Source organism: Scyliorhinus torazame, chromosome 3 (genome assembly GCF_047496885.1).
Source record: "Scyliorhinus torazame isolate Kashiwa2021f chromosome 3, sScyTor2.1, whole genome shotgun sequence".
NCBI classification, from domain to species: domain Eukaryota; kingdom Metazoa; phylum Chordata; class Chondrichthyes; order Carcharhiniformes; family Scyliorhinidae; genus Scyliorhinus; species Scyliorhinus torazame.
This window is the reverse complement of record NC_092709.1, coordinates 239072966-239089287: the sequence shown is the minus strand read 5'-3', so window position 1 is coordinate 239089287 and position 16322 is coordinate 239072966. Positions and strand designations below refer to the sequence as shown.

Below are 16322 nucleotides of genomic sequence, written 5' to 3'. Positions count from 1 at the left end.
CGTTTCGGGAGAATTTCGCCCTGGGTCTCTAGATTACTAGTCCAGCGACAATATCACTTTGTCACTGCCTCCACTCAGTACAGAGAACATGGATGCAAACCATAAAAGGTAAATCTTGGATTAATAGCCAGGAATTGATCTTAAAAAGAGTGATCAACATATGAAATAGATTTCTTGAAACAGTCGAGGCAAAACGTCCTGGGATTGTTTAAGAGTTGGGAGCTAAAAACTGGGGGCCTTCAGGAACTTTTTGGATTGATGAATTGCCTCCTTCGTCTGCAAGTACCTTATCTACACTCAACTAAGGCTGGGTGAAAATCTGATGAAGGATGTTATCAGGATTTATAATAATGAAGTACTAGCAGAGATAATAAAATGCTCAACGGAACACTTGGCTTGTATTGTTGGGATAACAGTATCTGATGAATGCAAATTCTAAGTTGAGTAACATTCTTTGAAATGTTATGCTATCTTTATATTAGAGGACTGCCTGACTTTAGGGGCAATATTGCACTGTTTATAGTGGTCTTCCAGCCACTGACATCATGGGGGAGCTCATGGAGAATGTATCAGTTGATCATGACTGACAGATAGCTGCCAAGCATTATTTGAAATTTAGACACAGCTTGTCCTGGGAAATGAATCAGCAAATGGCTGTTACTTAGGTTTTTAAAAGAGTCTAACAAGTCACTATTGCTCTTCTCTTTCACGATGGAAGCTGGAAATATTGAAGGTCTGACGATTTCACAGAATCACAGAAAAATGCTGCTCAAGGTGTACAAAATAAATTGGTTTTAATCACAGACTGGTTTCTATTAGCTGACCATAGTATCATTCTTCCTGCTGTCCACACAGTTGGGCCCTGACAGCATTAGCATTGACACATAATGGGGTTTGCATCTCAGCCACTTTCATCTGTTTGTGATCAAAGGTTTTTTCTTCACACCCATTGTGTGGAGTTTCATTTTGCAGCACTAAGTCTGTATGGTCACTGTGTATCGAGTTCTGTAGACATTTAGATGATTGTAACTGTTACGTCCATATAATATACCTGTTGCAATTTTAATATCTTGTTGAAGGAATGTTTTAAAAGATAATTTACATTTTGAGCAGAAAAGCAGGTTATTCTCATTCTTGGGCAGTTTCATGTCTACTTGCAGATATGGAGGGAGGCCTCCTGCTTCCCACCTCAACCCTCCTCACCTCACATCAACTTTCCACTTCTGAATTCCTGCTTTCTGCTATTCAAGAACTGCCACCAATCCAGCCACTACAAAACAAGGAGAAAGGGAGCGAGCAACAGCACAGCGTTAATGAAGAGGGCCTGTCACTTAGTCTGACACTCAAGGCACTGCTACTGCATTTACCTCGAAAGTTGGCACAGAGTTTGGATTAGCACATGGTCAGTTACCCGGAACAAGTAGCCTGAAACTTACACAGGAGATAAAGGATGATTCATTTGCCAGCCCACCATAGGACGAGGTGGTAGACAAGGACGGCTGCAAGTACTCAAATGAGATTTGAGGTCCTCGATGAGATGACAAACTGGAGATCACTCATGGACACGCAGGCCGAAATATTAGGTGTATTGACTGGACTGTCAGTTTCCTGTCACTACCAAGGAGCCTGGTCAAATCCGGCTGCAACTCATGTGGTGCTTGCTCTCTCTGCTCCATCTTCCTATCACCATGTAGAACCAGAAGCTAAGCAATTGCCACCCTCGTAACCTGTTGCTGACTTTTTGTAGACAGATCAACTATTCCTCTGCCAACCCATGTGAGGATACAATACACTCTGGCAAATGAACCAAAACACCTGTAAAAATACTTGAGAACTTTCAGACATTTTTCAACAGGTAAAGTTGGATAAGTTTTATTTACCTGCAAGCTGAATGCCTGGCCCTTTAATTAACACTACTGCAGGTCCCACCTTGCTGCATAAACATTATTTTCTCAGGAATGGGCTTTTTCTCAGGGCCCGCTTTGTTCAAATTAGGAATCCTGGCAAATTTGGAATCTTACAGCCGGCTAGGCCCTGCAACATCAGGATAGATCCAATTCATTATTGTCGACACACATAAGGGAACAAGCTGCGTGCGCCTTTAGCCATGGAGAATAGTGTGCAGGTGGCACAGTTCGCAACTCGCTGAGCATCCATAGCTCTGCTGTATATGAATTTTACACCCGTAATGGGGCCAACCATTACTCAGTTGCTCGTATTCTCATCTTTGAGTCAGAAGGATATGGGGCCATGTTGCTCTCCAGAGACCCCAGCACAAATTACAGGCTGACAATTCAGTTTTGTAAAATTCATTCGTGGGACGGCATCGCAGGCTAGACTAACATTTATTGCCCATCCCTAATTGCCCCTGAAAAGGGGGTGGTGAGCTGCCTTTATGAACTGCTGCAGGTACACCCAGTGCTGTTAGGGAGGAAGTTCCAGGGTTTTCACCCAGCGATGGCGAAGGAACAACGATGTATTTCCAAGTCAGGATGGTAAATGCCTTGGAGGGAAACTTTCAGATGGTGGTGTTCCCAGATATCTGCTCACCATAGATGGTAGCAGTCCTAAGTTTGTAAAGTACTGCCTAAGGAGTCTTGGTGAGTTCCTGCAGTGCACCTTGTAGAGGGTACACATGGCTGCCACTCTGCATCAGTGCTGGAGGGAGTGAATGTTTGTGGAAGGAGCAGCAATCAAATGGGCTATGTCCTGGATGGTGTTGAGCTTCTTGAGCGTTGTTGGAGCTGCACTCATCCAGGCAAAGGGAGAGTATTCCATTACACTCCCGACTTGTGTCTTGTAGATAATGGACAGGCTTTGGCGAGTTGTTTACCGCAGGACTCCTAGCCACTGACCTACTCTTGTAGACGTAGTATTTAAATGGTCAACAGTGACCTCCAGGAAGTTGATATTGGGAGATTCGATGATGGTAATGCCATCAAACGTTAAGGTACAACGGTTAGGTCCTTTTTGTTTGGCGATGGTCATTGCCTGGCACTTGTGTGGCATGAATGTTATTTGGTGCTTTTCAACCCAAGCCTGAATATTTTCCAAGTCTTGTTGCATTTGGACATGGACTGCATCAGTATCGGAGGAGTCACGATGATACTGGACATTTGCAGTCATCAGCAAACATCCCCATCATTGATGAAGCAACTGGAGGTGTGACATGCAAGAGAGAGGTCGCGTTTCTGGGAGCTCTGATTGGGATCCACTTTTTTGGATGATACTTACCAGAAAAAGTAATAGACCGGCAGAATAGGTACCCCTCGTGCTGATCCCGTGCCCAAACGAAAAGGAAGAGAAACCAGGAAAGGAAGCCCAAAATTGATCTGCCCTTGACAGACTTGGGAGCTAATAGAATGTCTCGGCACCCAAGATGGTGACCGCAGACAGCCCCAATCACTATAGACACACTTTTGGATGCCCCAGCCAAGGAATTCAACAATCAATTTAATTTGCACTTCGAGAGGCAGTGGATGCTAATATCAGACAGAATATGTAAGCCGATAGAAGAGGCGCTGGGCCCAGAGTGGGTGGAGCTCGACAAAGCCGCCGGAACGGTAAAAAAACATGGTGAGACACTGAAGGGTGTCGAGGAGGCATTTAAAAGACAGGAGCATCAGCTTGTGTCGCTAGAGGCCGAGGTTGCGGTGGTGGCCAAATAAAAGGTTGACGGCGAAGATCGACAACCTGGAAAATCTGTCACGGTGGATTTCCTCCAAGTTCTGGGATTGCCGGAGGGAATGCAGATTCCAAACCCCTCCAAGTATCTAGCACGGACGATCTGGAAGATGGTGGGTGACAGTGATTTCTCCTCCCCCTCGGTACTCAGCAGGGCACATCGGACGCTCAGGAAGAAGCCTCGACTGAACGAGCCACCTCGTGCGTTGATCATTTGGTTTCACAGTTTCCAAGATAAGGAGACGCCCAAGGAGCACCGCAATGTAAAATGGGGAGGAAGCATTATACAAATGTATCAAGATGTGGGTGCAGAGCTAGCGAGGAAGCAGGCAGTCTTTAACAAGATGAAGGCAATGCTCGAGAAGAAAGGTGTTTGTTTTGGAATAGTGTACCCTGCGAGGCTGCTGGTCACACACCAGGCCAAGGACTCCTTTTTCGAGACACCTGAAGAGGTGGAAGACTTTATCAACAAACATGGACTGAGGTCCAATTAAACAAAAGGGGTTGTGTGGGGGATTTCTATATTAGCGGTTTCTTGTAAAAGTTGTGGGCTGAAGGGGCTGGTGGGTTTTACTGAATATAGTTTTAGATTCGGTCGTTGAAGTTTGTTTTCTCTAGTTGAAGGGATAATGGAGGAATTTATATGTTGTATGGTTGATGGATTCTTATCTTTTCTGAAAAATAGTTTATCCACATGTTAGACAATGATCTTGTCCCCTTCAATGTCCTGGTGGGAGCTACCGTGCTAGCAGTGTATAATGCTGGTGGACGGGAATAAGATGGGGGGGTTTTGCAGGAGACACATTTGTGGATGGGGGATCAGACCAGACACCGGAAGGAATGGGCAGGGCACGTGCTCCACTCAGGTATCGATGGTAGAGCCCGAGGCGCAGCAATTGTGATTAATATGCGAGTGCCGCTTTTGACCACTGGGGTTGTGGCTGATCCTAACGGTAGTTTTGTGAGGGCCACGAAGAATCCAGCATGGGTTTGTAGAGTCAGACAGAAAGTAACTTTATTTACGACAATATGTACACAGTACCAGTGGTTCACTACTGGTCCTCTCTCTAGCCGGTACCACACTGGCCAACTCTATTTATACAGTTGCACTGTTAATGATTGCCCCACTCTCCTGTATTCCCCTCCCCCTCCAACCTATTGTCCGCAGTCAATAGGATACGGGCAAGTTATAATAGGTAAGTATGTAATAGTGAGTGGTGTTGCTCTTTTTAGCCTTAGTTTATTAGCTCTGATTATGTCACCTTTGCTCACGAGTCACCAGGTATCTTTCTGATGCCGCCACGTGGTTCAAGCTCGAGTTATGATTAATAAGTCAGCACACCGCTTAGTAAGATTGAAATCAACGGTCATTTATTATATACAACAAGTAATGTTTACACAAGAATCCTACTATCTATATAGAAACCTATCACGACTGGCCAATACTTAACTTTAGGAAGAGCCTACCAGGTCAGGAAAACGAATGGCTTATCGAATCGGATCTGGCCCGCGGGATTCAAAAGGCTGATACAGGTCGATGGCTAGGAGTCCCTATCGGGTAGCGATCGCTGGAGTCAAACTTACAGTTGCTGGTTGATGTTCTTGCAAAGGTCTCGAGCAGGCGAAGAAGGGAGAGAGAGAGCGATCTGAACTTGGCCCCTTACTTTATAGGGCCCAGGGGCTTCCCGCCTCTCGGGGCGGCCCTTGACCCGGAGTCCCAAGTGATTGGACTTGTTCCCAATCACTGGGTTTGATACGTCCAATAACGGGCCGATTCCTCGATCGGGGGGTGGTGGTTCACCTGTCTTTGTTTCGGCCACTGCAGGCGCCGACAGGTCTGGCCCGGTATTCAATTGCTAATATGTTGCAATTGTTCCCGGGGATAGCCGATTAAACTGCAGATGTCTGGGTTGATGGGCTGTTAATAGTCCCGAGTATCGATCTGGGCCGACTTCCCCAGAGCCGAATATGATATTCTGCCTGCAGCTGTCCGTTTGTGTCCTGGTGCCTGCTTTTCCCATCAGCCTTTTTGGTTAGCCATTTTAAATCGGGTTTTGGCCAAATTAATAGGGAATCAGCCATTTTAGGTGGCTACAGTGGGTCCTTGGCAGGGACTCTGTAGTTATGGTAAATATTATATGGCCCAAACTGGGATGATGTAGCATTTATCAAAGGTTTGCTCGCTTCCATCCCTTATTTGGAACTCAAAATGGACCGATCAAGGCCGAAGACTCTAGCTCTCTTGTGGATGGTGACAGAGCTTTGAATTTTCATGGAGTAGACGGGGGAGGGGGTGCGCGGTGTAGTATACGAGCACAGGGAGAAGGCAGATCATCTGTTCGTGTACCAACTGAGGCGGCCAGCAGCCTCTCGGGAGATCATGAGGGTCAGGAACTCGAGGGGTGGTTTAGTCACAGCACCGAGGGAAGTCAATGTAGTATTTGAGGCTTTTTACAGGGATCGGTATAGGTTGGAGCCTCTGGAAGGGGTATCAGATATGACGGAGTTCCTCGACAAGTTGTCATTCCCGAGAGTAGTGGAGGAGTATAGGGAGGAGTTGAAGGCCCCGCTAGGCTCGGATGAGGTACTGAGGGTGGTTGTGGTTTGACGCAGACGAACAAGGCTCTGAACCTTAATGGGTATCCTGTTGAGTTACTATATGTTCAACGACTCTTTAGCTGGAGGTTCCCTGCTGGATATGCTTTCACAGGCCTCCATCAGATAAGGACCCCGCCATAATACCAGTACCAAAGAAGAACCAGGCAGCCTGCCTCAACAGCTACCAACTTGTGGCCCTGACATCTGTTATCATGAAATGCTTCGAGCGGCTAGTCATGAGATGGATCAACACCAGCTTCCCAGACGGTCTCGATCCATTGCAGTTCGCCTACCGTGGCAACCGATCCACAGCAGATGATATCTCTCTGGCTACAATCAACACTCTAACATCTCAACAACAAGGACACCCATGTCAGGCTGCTGTCATTGACTACAGCTCCACCTTCAACACCATTTCCCAACGAGACTAACAACCAAACTCTGCAACCTTGGACTTGACCGCTCCCTGTGCAGCTGGATCCTCGACTTCCTCACCAACAGACCGCAATCTGTCAGGATAGGCAACAGCACCTCCTTCACAATAGTCCTCAACACCGGGGCCCCGCAAGGATGTGTGCCTAGTCCTCTACTGTACCCCGTATACACACATGGCTGTGTGGCAAGATTTAACTCCAACTCAATCGATAAGTTTGCGGATGATATGACTGTGGTGGGTCATATCTCAAACAACGACGAATCAGACTACAGAAGGGAGATAGATCACTTGGTTGCATAGTGTACAGAAAACAACCTCTCTCTAAATGTTGGAAAGACCAAGGAACTGATCATTGACTTCAGGAAGCGTAGCACGACCCCCCCGCCACACCCCCCCCCCCCCCCCCCCCCGCCACCCCCATCTGCATCAATGGCTCCAAAGTGGAGATGGTCGATAGCTTTAAGTTCCTGAGGGTCACCATCACCAACAGTCTGTCCTGGTCCACTAATGTTGATGCAACAGTCAAGAAAGCCCAACAACATCTCTACTTCCTATGGAATTCGGCATGTCTGCATCGACTCTCACAAACTTCTACAGATGTGCCATAGAGAGCATCCTATCAGCTGCATCACAGCTTGGTATGGCAACTGCTCGGCCCAAGATCGCAAGAAACTGCAGAGTGTGGTGAACTCAGCCCAATGCATCGCACAAGCTTGCCACCCCCACATTGATTCTGTCTACACCTCCCGCTGCCTCAGGAAGGCAGACAGCATTATCAGACCCAGGCTTTGTCCTCTTCCAAACCCTTCCATCAGGCAGAAGATACAGAAGTCTGAAGACCTGCATATCCAGACATAGGAACAGCTTCTTCCCCACAGCTACTAGACTCCTTAACGACTCTCCCTCGGACTGATCGGTTCCCTGTAAGAACACTATTCACGACGCCCTATGCTGCTCTTGCTTATGTATTGCTGGTTTGGTCCTTGTCCGAGGGCACTGTGACCAATCACTATTTGTTGATGTACCATTTGTCAATGTACTCTGTCGATTATTCTTTTGTCTACTATGTACATACTGTGTACGTTCCCTTAGCCACAGGAAAATACTTTTCACTGTACTTCGGTACATGTGACAATAAAATATCAATCAATCAATATCAATCTTACAGGCCCATTTCACTGCTAAATGTGGATGCCAAGGTACGGGCTAAGATGCGGGCTTTGCGGTTAGAGCCATATCAGATATAGTGGCAGAATACCAGGCAGGATTTGTGAAGGGAAGGCATTTGTCCTCTAATATTCGGCTGGTTCTAAATGTTGTCCCCTCGCCGTGGTTGGCCGAGATCCCGAGGTGATTATATTTATGGATGCAGAAAAAGCATTCGATAGGGTGGAGTGGAAGTACCTCATTGCGGTACTTGGGAGGTTTGGGTTCGGGCAGAAATTTATTTCATGGCAGCAGTACAAGAACACCATTGATAGCGTTCGCACTAATGTGATGCTCCCCTCTGAACAGAGGCGCAAGACAGAGGTGCCCATTGTCACTGCTCCTTTTTGCTCTAGCAATAGAACCTCTGGCGATAGCATGGAGGGTTTATGGTGGATAGAGAGGGTTTGATCGGGGGGAGGGGGTCGCTTTATGCCGATGGACTGCTCCTATATGTAACAGATACAATCTCCTCTGTCGACCAGATTATGAGACTGCTGAAGGGCTTTGGCACCTTCTCAGGCTATAAATTAAACCTGGAGAAAAGTGAGTATTTTCCAGTTAATTCCCCAGGGAGAGGAGCCAATCTGGGAGAATTACCAATATCTTGGTATCCATGTGACATATGATTGGCATAGATTCCATAAGTTAAACTTCATAAGTTATTTAGATAGGGTGAGACTTGATTTGCAGAGATGGGGTAGACTCCCATTATCCCTGGTGGGCAGAGTTCAAACAATGGAGATTAATTTTATTTTACTCTTGTTTCAATGCCTTCCTGTTCTTGCTAAATCATTCTTTGCTAGGGTGAACAAGTTAATGAATCCTTTAATATAGGCGGGTAGGGTGCTGAGAATTTGCAGGGTGTACCTCCAGAGGGGCCGACAGTTGAGTGGTCTAGCACTACCCAATTTCCTCATGTATTACTGGGCAGCCAACGTGGAGAAGGTTTTGGGGTGGGACAGAGAATCGTGCACCATATGGGGAGATTGGAGGCAAGTTTGCTTAAAGGGTCGAGCCTCTGGGCCCTAGTAAGGGCACCACACCCACTCTCTCCAATGAAGTATACCTCAAACCAAGTGGTGATCTCCACTTTGAAGAAATGGAGACAGCTCAGACAACATTACAAGCGGAGTGTCATGCCATTGTTGGCCCCTATAAGTGTTAACCATTTGTTTGCACCATCGGGTTTGGATTCAACTTTTAAGGCATGGAAAGGGAAGGGGCTAGAGTGCTTTAGAGACATGTTTATGGATGGACGGTTCGCCAGTTGCGAGGTGCTCTCGGCAAATTTACAATTATCAAGGTCACATCTATTTCAATATTTTCAACTGCGCGACTTAGTTTGCAGGGTTTGTGCTGCGTTGCCCTTGGCGCCACAGCCTTCCCTCGCGTTCGAAGTCTATCCCATTTCGCATGGTGTTAGTGACACACAATACAGTGGAGGGTATCCTCAAAGTGAAGACGGGATTTTGTCTCCACAAGGACTGTACAGTAGTCACTCCCACTGATATGGCATGGACAGATGCATCTGCGGCAGGAAGGATGGTGATGATGACGTCTAGTATGTTTTTCCACCTTGTCATTTCCCACATCACCTGCCGAAAACCCAGACTAGCAACTATGCCCGATAGCACCCGGCCCGTTCAATCTGTGATGGTGCTACTAAGCAACTATTGGTGATGAATATTGAAGTCCCCCACATTCTACGCCCTTGCTACCCTCAGTGCTTCCTCCAAGTGGTACTCAACATGGAGGACTACTGATTCATCAGCTGAGGGGCTACGATACGTGATAATCAGCAGGACATTTCGCTGCCCATATTTGACCCGATACCACAACACTTCATGGGGTCCAGAGTCGATGTCGAGGACTCCCAGAGCAATTCCCTCCCAACCATACCACTGTGCTGCCACTTCTGCTGGGTCTATGCTGCCGGGGAGACAAGACATATCCAGGGATGGTGATGGTAGTGTCTGGGAAATTATCTCATATTTCCGATAAGATGTTGAAACCAAAGTCCCATCTGTTGTCAAAGATCCCATGGCATTACTTTGAAGAAGAACTTGGAATTCTCCTTGGAGCACTGGCAAATGTTTATCCCACAATCAAGAACACAAAAACAGATTATCGGGTAATTACCACATTGTGTATGTGGGACGTGCTGCCATGATTCAGACGCTGCAATAATCATTGCACTTCAAAAAGTACTTAACCAGATGTAAAGCACATGGAGACACCCAGAGATGTGAAACAGGTGAAATGTAAATTGCATGTTCCTCCTTGCATTCTCCTCTTCAGCAGAGTAGGTTTTACCTCACAACTTTTAAAAACCTTAAATGCTGACTTGCGCCCATCTATTTTTTAAAACCTCCTGGTGTTTGCAATAATCTCAGATGGCCCCTGCCAAATGCCTGGGACCAAAGACCCCCTGATGCAACAGGTGCGAGGCTTGTTAATGACCTAGACAGGCTAATGGGTTGCTTATTGATTAGCCTTCAGGGAAACAACTTCAAAAGCCAGAAAGTATTTTAATCACTTTCTGTCTCACTGCACTCCCGCAACCCCCACCCCACCCCATCCCCAAAACAAAATCGGTGCAAAATCAAAACAATCTAAAAAAAAAAAAACCAATATTATCCTTCCAAAACATTTATGTGGAAATATATTCCCAAACAATCCTGGAATGTGAAACTTATTATCGAGAATTTAAATCACAGAGATGTTGAAAATTTCTATTCTGCATTTTCAAAGGTAAGCTCACATTTGTGGGTCAAGCACCTCCTTCAATGATATTTAAGGAATTCCAAAATGTTGCAATAGATTTGATAAGTGACAAGACCTGAAAGGGTGTCAGGATCAGAATCAGCAATGGCAATCCAATCCAGTCAGCCGTGGAAGACTGGAAAGACAGCAAATTACTGGGAATGCACTTTGACAAGAATCCATTTGACAAGGATCCTGATGTTATTTGACACCTTTATATGCACTATTAAGGCAGATTTTAAAAACTGAACTTTGTTCTTTCATTACGCCACAGGATTCTCAATATCATGAAGGAATAGTAAAAAAATATAGCAATTCCTGTTGGAAGGCAACACTGCACTGACAGCTGCTGAAACTACAGCTGACTGGAGGGCAAATACTGTAGGATCCATATAGTGGGTTTGAGTGGCTCATTTACTGGAGTCGAACTGATATCTTATCAATTTGCATATACACATGATCACATATACACATCTGCATTAAAAATCCAGCTTTTAAAAATTCTTGTACATTGATTAAACTGATCTGGACCAGCAACGATAATGTATTTATGACCATATTGTCCATTTCTCCTCACATTTTCTAGAGTTTTTAAACATTGTTAAGCACAGGTAAATACCATTCTAACGTCAATACATTAACCCCATGCTGCCCAAATCCTTTTAAGGTAAGGGATAATAACAATGATGTTGGGTCGATTTGTTAACCGTCAGGACAAGGGAATTTGTCACAATGTAGAAACTATCACTCAAATTCGAAGGTTAACAAGTAGGTTTAGGGAGGAGAAAGGTGGCACAGCAGACATTAATTCATTTGGTGGAAACCTCTGCTTTCTGGGACTAAGCCTGCACTATTCCCCGACGAGTACTGCTTGACTGACTTTACAATACAAGAACTGCAAGTACTTACCTCCATAGGCAAGTCCAGCCGCAGACACACATGCCCCCAAGAAGAAAAGGACGTTTCCTAATTTCCCGAAGAAGCCCATGCTTGGACGGCGGAGTTCCTTCCAACTTGCTTTGTTACATTTTTTTGATCAAAGTTTGTGTCAATCAAAGCACAGTCTCGGCGCCCGCTCCGTACCTGCTCCGTCTCCGGCGACGCACAGCGTCAAAGCACGTCCCGCAAGTCCGCTCCAGCAACACCGCCCCTCAGCTGTGCCCGTCTGTCAATCCTGTGCCTTCTCTCAGCAGAGCTGTTTGCTGCTTCAATACCCACACCAAAAATGCCCAGGATCAAGTGCTAAGACTGCTCTGGTCTTTTATAAACTGCTGAAGTCTCGCCTCCCTAAACCTACTTGTTAACCTTCGAATTTGAGTTATAGTTTCTATATTGTTGCCAAATTCCCTTGTCAATGGCATGGGAGGTGAGGAGTTGCAGAAATGACAGGGTAGATAAATCAAGGGGACAAATTAGGGGGTTTGGGCTGGGATTCCTTCCCCTCCTTCCATCTCTGGTGCACACTTAGCAAACATCAAAGAAGCAGTCTTAACTGGATATTCATAAACTCAGGGGAGTGGCACTAAATATATTCTTTCAAAAAAGGCAGTTGGGAGAATACGGTACAGAAAACCTATATCGCTTTAAGCACACGGAGATAACACGGGCTGCAACTGGGTGCAGCTTTAACTGAAAGATACTCCAGACCTTGAAGTTAGTTCAATCTGACTTATTGAACCTGTCACACAGTTAGCACAGTTCTCTGTGAGTTTGACTCTCTGCTAACCTAAGTGTGATTACTCTGTCTGACTGAACCAGACTAGCCATGTGCTGGAGGTGTTATGTGATTATATATACCCTGACTCTCTCTGTAGATGTCCCCAGTGGAAAGGGGTAGAATGTGAGTGCCTCATGCCTTTTATAGTGGGAAACCACCCCAAGTGTTCTGCCTGCTGATTGGTTATGCCCTGTTCTCTGTATTCATTAGCTGCCTGTCTGTATCTCATCATGTATATGTCTGCATATCATGTCATCTCCCCTTTTGAAATGTTTTTCTGTAGCATATGTGAAAGTATTTACATGTGTAGGCCGAAAAACTAACTTATTTCCATACTATGGCAGACGGGAACATATGTACATGTGAAAACAGGTGTCTAATGTGCGAAAACAGAACATAGCAAACAAAACAAATGTTCATAAGCCCAGTCTCTGGGGCTTGCGTCTGATCCTGGTCGACCGCCGGAGAGGTGGTGGTGGGGACAACGGCATCTTGATAGGCAGGATTGAAGCCTGACTGGTGGCCTCGTGGTTCGAGGTATCAGGAGGTGGCACAATGACAGACGGTAACAACAAAGAATGTGGTTGTGGGCAGGCAACCGTGCGCAGCGCCCGTCTGTTTCGCTGCACAACAGAGCCATCAGCCATACGCACAACGTACGATTGAGGAGCAGCCTGTCGAAGAACAACAGCTGGAGCTGACCAGCCTCCATCAGGCAGCTGAATCCAAACAGCATCCGCCGGGGATAGCACAGGCAAATCGGTGGCATGAGCATCATAGCCCTGCTTTTGCTGGTCCCTGAGTTTCTGCACCTTCTGCAGCACTGGGAGGTGATCCAGGTCAGGCAAGTGTATGGCTGGAAGACTCGTCCGTAGGTCCCTGTCCATCAGGGGTTGAGCCGGTGACATGCCGGTAGACAGAGGGGTTGCCCTGTACACAAGGTTGACGTCAGAAGCAGAATCTGCGGCCTTGCAGATGAGCTGCTTCACTATGTGCACTCCTTTCTCAACCTTCCCATTGGACTGTGGGTAATGTGGGCTAGAAGTGACGTGGTTAAACTGATATGACTGGGCAAATCTTGACCACACTTGGCTGTTGAAGCGAGGACCATTGTCACTCATGACAGTGAGTGGAATACCATGCCTGGAGAACGTCTCCTTACAGGCCTTGATGACGGTCTTGGATGTGAGGTCCGAGAGCTTCATGACTTCTGGGTAGTTGGAAAAATAATCAATGATTAACACATAATCATGACCATTGGCATGAAAGAGGTCGATGCCCACCTTAGACCACAGAGAGGTCACGATTTTGTGCTGCTGAAGCGTCTCCATGCTCTGTGCTGGCTGGAAGCGTTGACAAGGTCGGACAGTTGAGGACCATATTCGAGGTCTCCTGACTAATCCCAGGCCAGTAGACAGCTTGCCTGGCTCTGCGCCTGCACTTCTTGACACCCAGATATCCCTCGTGTATTTGCCGGAGCACCAAGTTCTGGAGACTGCGTGGAATGACAATGCGGTCCAGCTTGAGGAGGATACCATCAACCACTGTCAGGTCGTCCTTCACATTGAAGAATTGAGGGCACTGCCCTTTTTGCCAGCCATTGGCGAGGTGGTGCATGACACGCTGCAGAAGAGGGTCTTTGGCTGTCTCGTCGTGAATGAGAATCACCTTTTCATCCGACGCCGGGAGGTTGCTGGCCCACAGCTGCACCTGTGATTCAATTTGTTGGATGATTGCCGACGGTTCACTGGGCAAGATTATGGAGCGGAACAAGGCATCCGCAATAATGAGCTCCTTGCCAGGCGTGTACACTAGTTCAAAGTCGTACCTTCTGAATCTGAGGAGGATGCGCTGCAGTCGGCGCATCAGGTCGTTCAGGTCCTTGTAGATAATGTGGACCAGAGGCCTGTGGTCCGTCTCGACGGTGAACAGGCCGTAGACATAATCGTGGAACTTGGTAATTCCAGTGAGAAGGCTTAGGCATTCCTTTTCAATTTGGGCATACCGCTGCTTGGTGGGTATCATCGCCCGTGACACGTAGGCAGCGGGGCCCAGGATGAGGTGTCATCGCGCTGGAGCAACACTGCGCCGATGCCGTCCTGGCTCGCATCCATCGAGATTTTAGTTTCCCTGTCAGGGTCAAAAAATGCCAATACAGGTGCAGTGGTGAGCTTGGCTTTCAGCTCCAACCACTCTGCTTGATGAGCTGCCTGCCACTCAAAGGCAGTAGACTTTTTCACCAGGTGTCTGAGGGGCGTGGTGTGTGAGGCCAGGTTTGGGATAAACTTGCCCAAAAAGTTTACCATGCCTAGAAAGCGCAGCACCACCTTCTTGTCTTCAGGGGTCTCCATGGCTTTGATGGCCTTGACCTAGTCTGTGTCCGGGCGCACACCCTGCTGAGATATCTGGTCACCAAAGAACTTAAGTGTCGACATGACAAAGCAACACTTGGCCCTATTCAGCTTGATGCCATTGGCATGGACACGGCGGAATACCTATGGAGACGAGAGATGTGCTCTTCGGGGGTCGTGGACCATATGATAACATCATCCACATACACACGAACCCCTTCAATGCCCTCCATCATCTGCTCCATGATTCTATGGAAGATTTCCGAGGCTGAGACAATGCCGAACGGCATACGATTATAGCAGTACCTGCCAAACGGCGTGTTGAAGGTGCAGAGCCTTCTGCTGGACTCATCCAGTTGGATTTGCCAGAATCCATGTGACGCATCTAACTTTGTGAAAAACCGGGCGTGTGCCATCTCACTTGTGAGTTCCTCCCGCTTCGGGATGGGGTCGTGTTCCCGCATTATATTCTGGTTGAGATCCTTGGGATCAATGCAGATGCGCAGCTCCCCGAAGGCTTTTTTACACATACCATCGAGCTGACCCAGGCAGTCGGTTCTGTAACTTTGGAAATGATGCCCTGGTCCTGAAGATCCTTGAGCTGTGCCTTCAGGCGCTCCTTCAGTGGAGCCGGGACCCGGCGTGGTGCCTGGACCACAGGCGTGCCATCAGGCTGTAGCAGGATCTTGTACCGATATGGCAGACTGCCCATCCCATCAAACACATCCGGATACTGAGTGAGGATGTTGTCAATGCCACGTTGGGGGAGGTCATTGTGTAGACCCGCTGCACAAGGTTTAGCTGCTTGCATGCATGTGCGCCGAGCAGGGAGGCCCTGGCTGGCTTGACGATTTCAAACCTTAGCCTTGCGTGAATGCCCTTGTTGGAGACTAGCAGATGGCAGGATCCCAGTGCTGTGATGGCATTGCTGTTATAATCCAGGAGCTGGCAGGCTGCTAGTGGGAGCTTGGGTGGCTTCTTGATGCTGTTGAAATCTGCCTGTGAAAGGAGATTGGCAGAAGCACCTGTGTCCAGCTTGAACTGGATAGAGCATTGATTTACTTGCATCGCCGCACGCCATTCGTCAGGAGATTCCACAGTGAGGATGGGCAGGTTCCGTGATGATGTCGGTGAGGCATGTTCACGTGTGGTAATGATGCCCACATGGTAGGAAGCATCCGGGCAATCGTCCTCTGGATCCGTTGTCCTGCCAGGAACGGAATCCTGTAAACCTTGTTGTGCACTCCGAACGCGCCTGCGTTGGAATTGGGAGCGCTGGCCCTTGACTGGTGATGCAGACCTGCACAAGGCTGCATAGTGTCCAGGCTTCCCGCAATTTAAACAGCGCCTGCCTCTTGCAGGGCAGTGTTTCTTTAAGTGGGCGGTGCTGCAGCACGGGCACGTCATGACGTCATTACGCTCCGTGAATCGTCACACATGCGCAGTACGGTTGGCAGACGTTCGCACCTGTGCAGTGTGGTGATCGGCTGCTTCATTATCCCATTCGCATCGCGCATGCGCGGGGCTCCGGGAAGAGCGCACGAAATGGCCGCTTTCATCAAGG

At 47.5% G+C, this 16322-nt stretch overlaps 1 protein-coding gene across 2 annotated transcripts in view; it reads right to left on the bottom strand.

Moving 5' to 3' along the window:
• LOC140409020 (chondroitin sulfate proteoglycan 4-like) overlaps positions 1–11782 on the bottom strand; it is a 192539-nt gene extending 180757 nt beyond the window's left edge. Inside the window, exon 1 of one of the 2 annotated variants that reach the window (XM_072497047.1) lies at positions 11600–11782. In XM_072497047.1, the coding sequence (XP_072353148.1) occupies positions 11600–11678 (79 nt within the window). In that variant the 5' untranslated portion in view covers positions 11679–11782. The remainder of the gene's footprint in view (positions 1–11599) is intronic. The other variant, XM_072497048.1, reaches the window with a different exon arrangement.
• Between the last annotated feature and the right edge of the window lie 4540 nt (positions 11783–16322).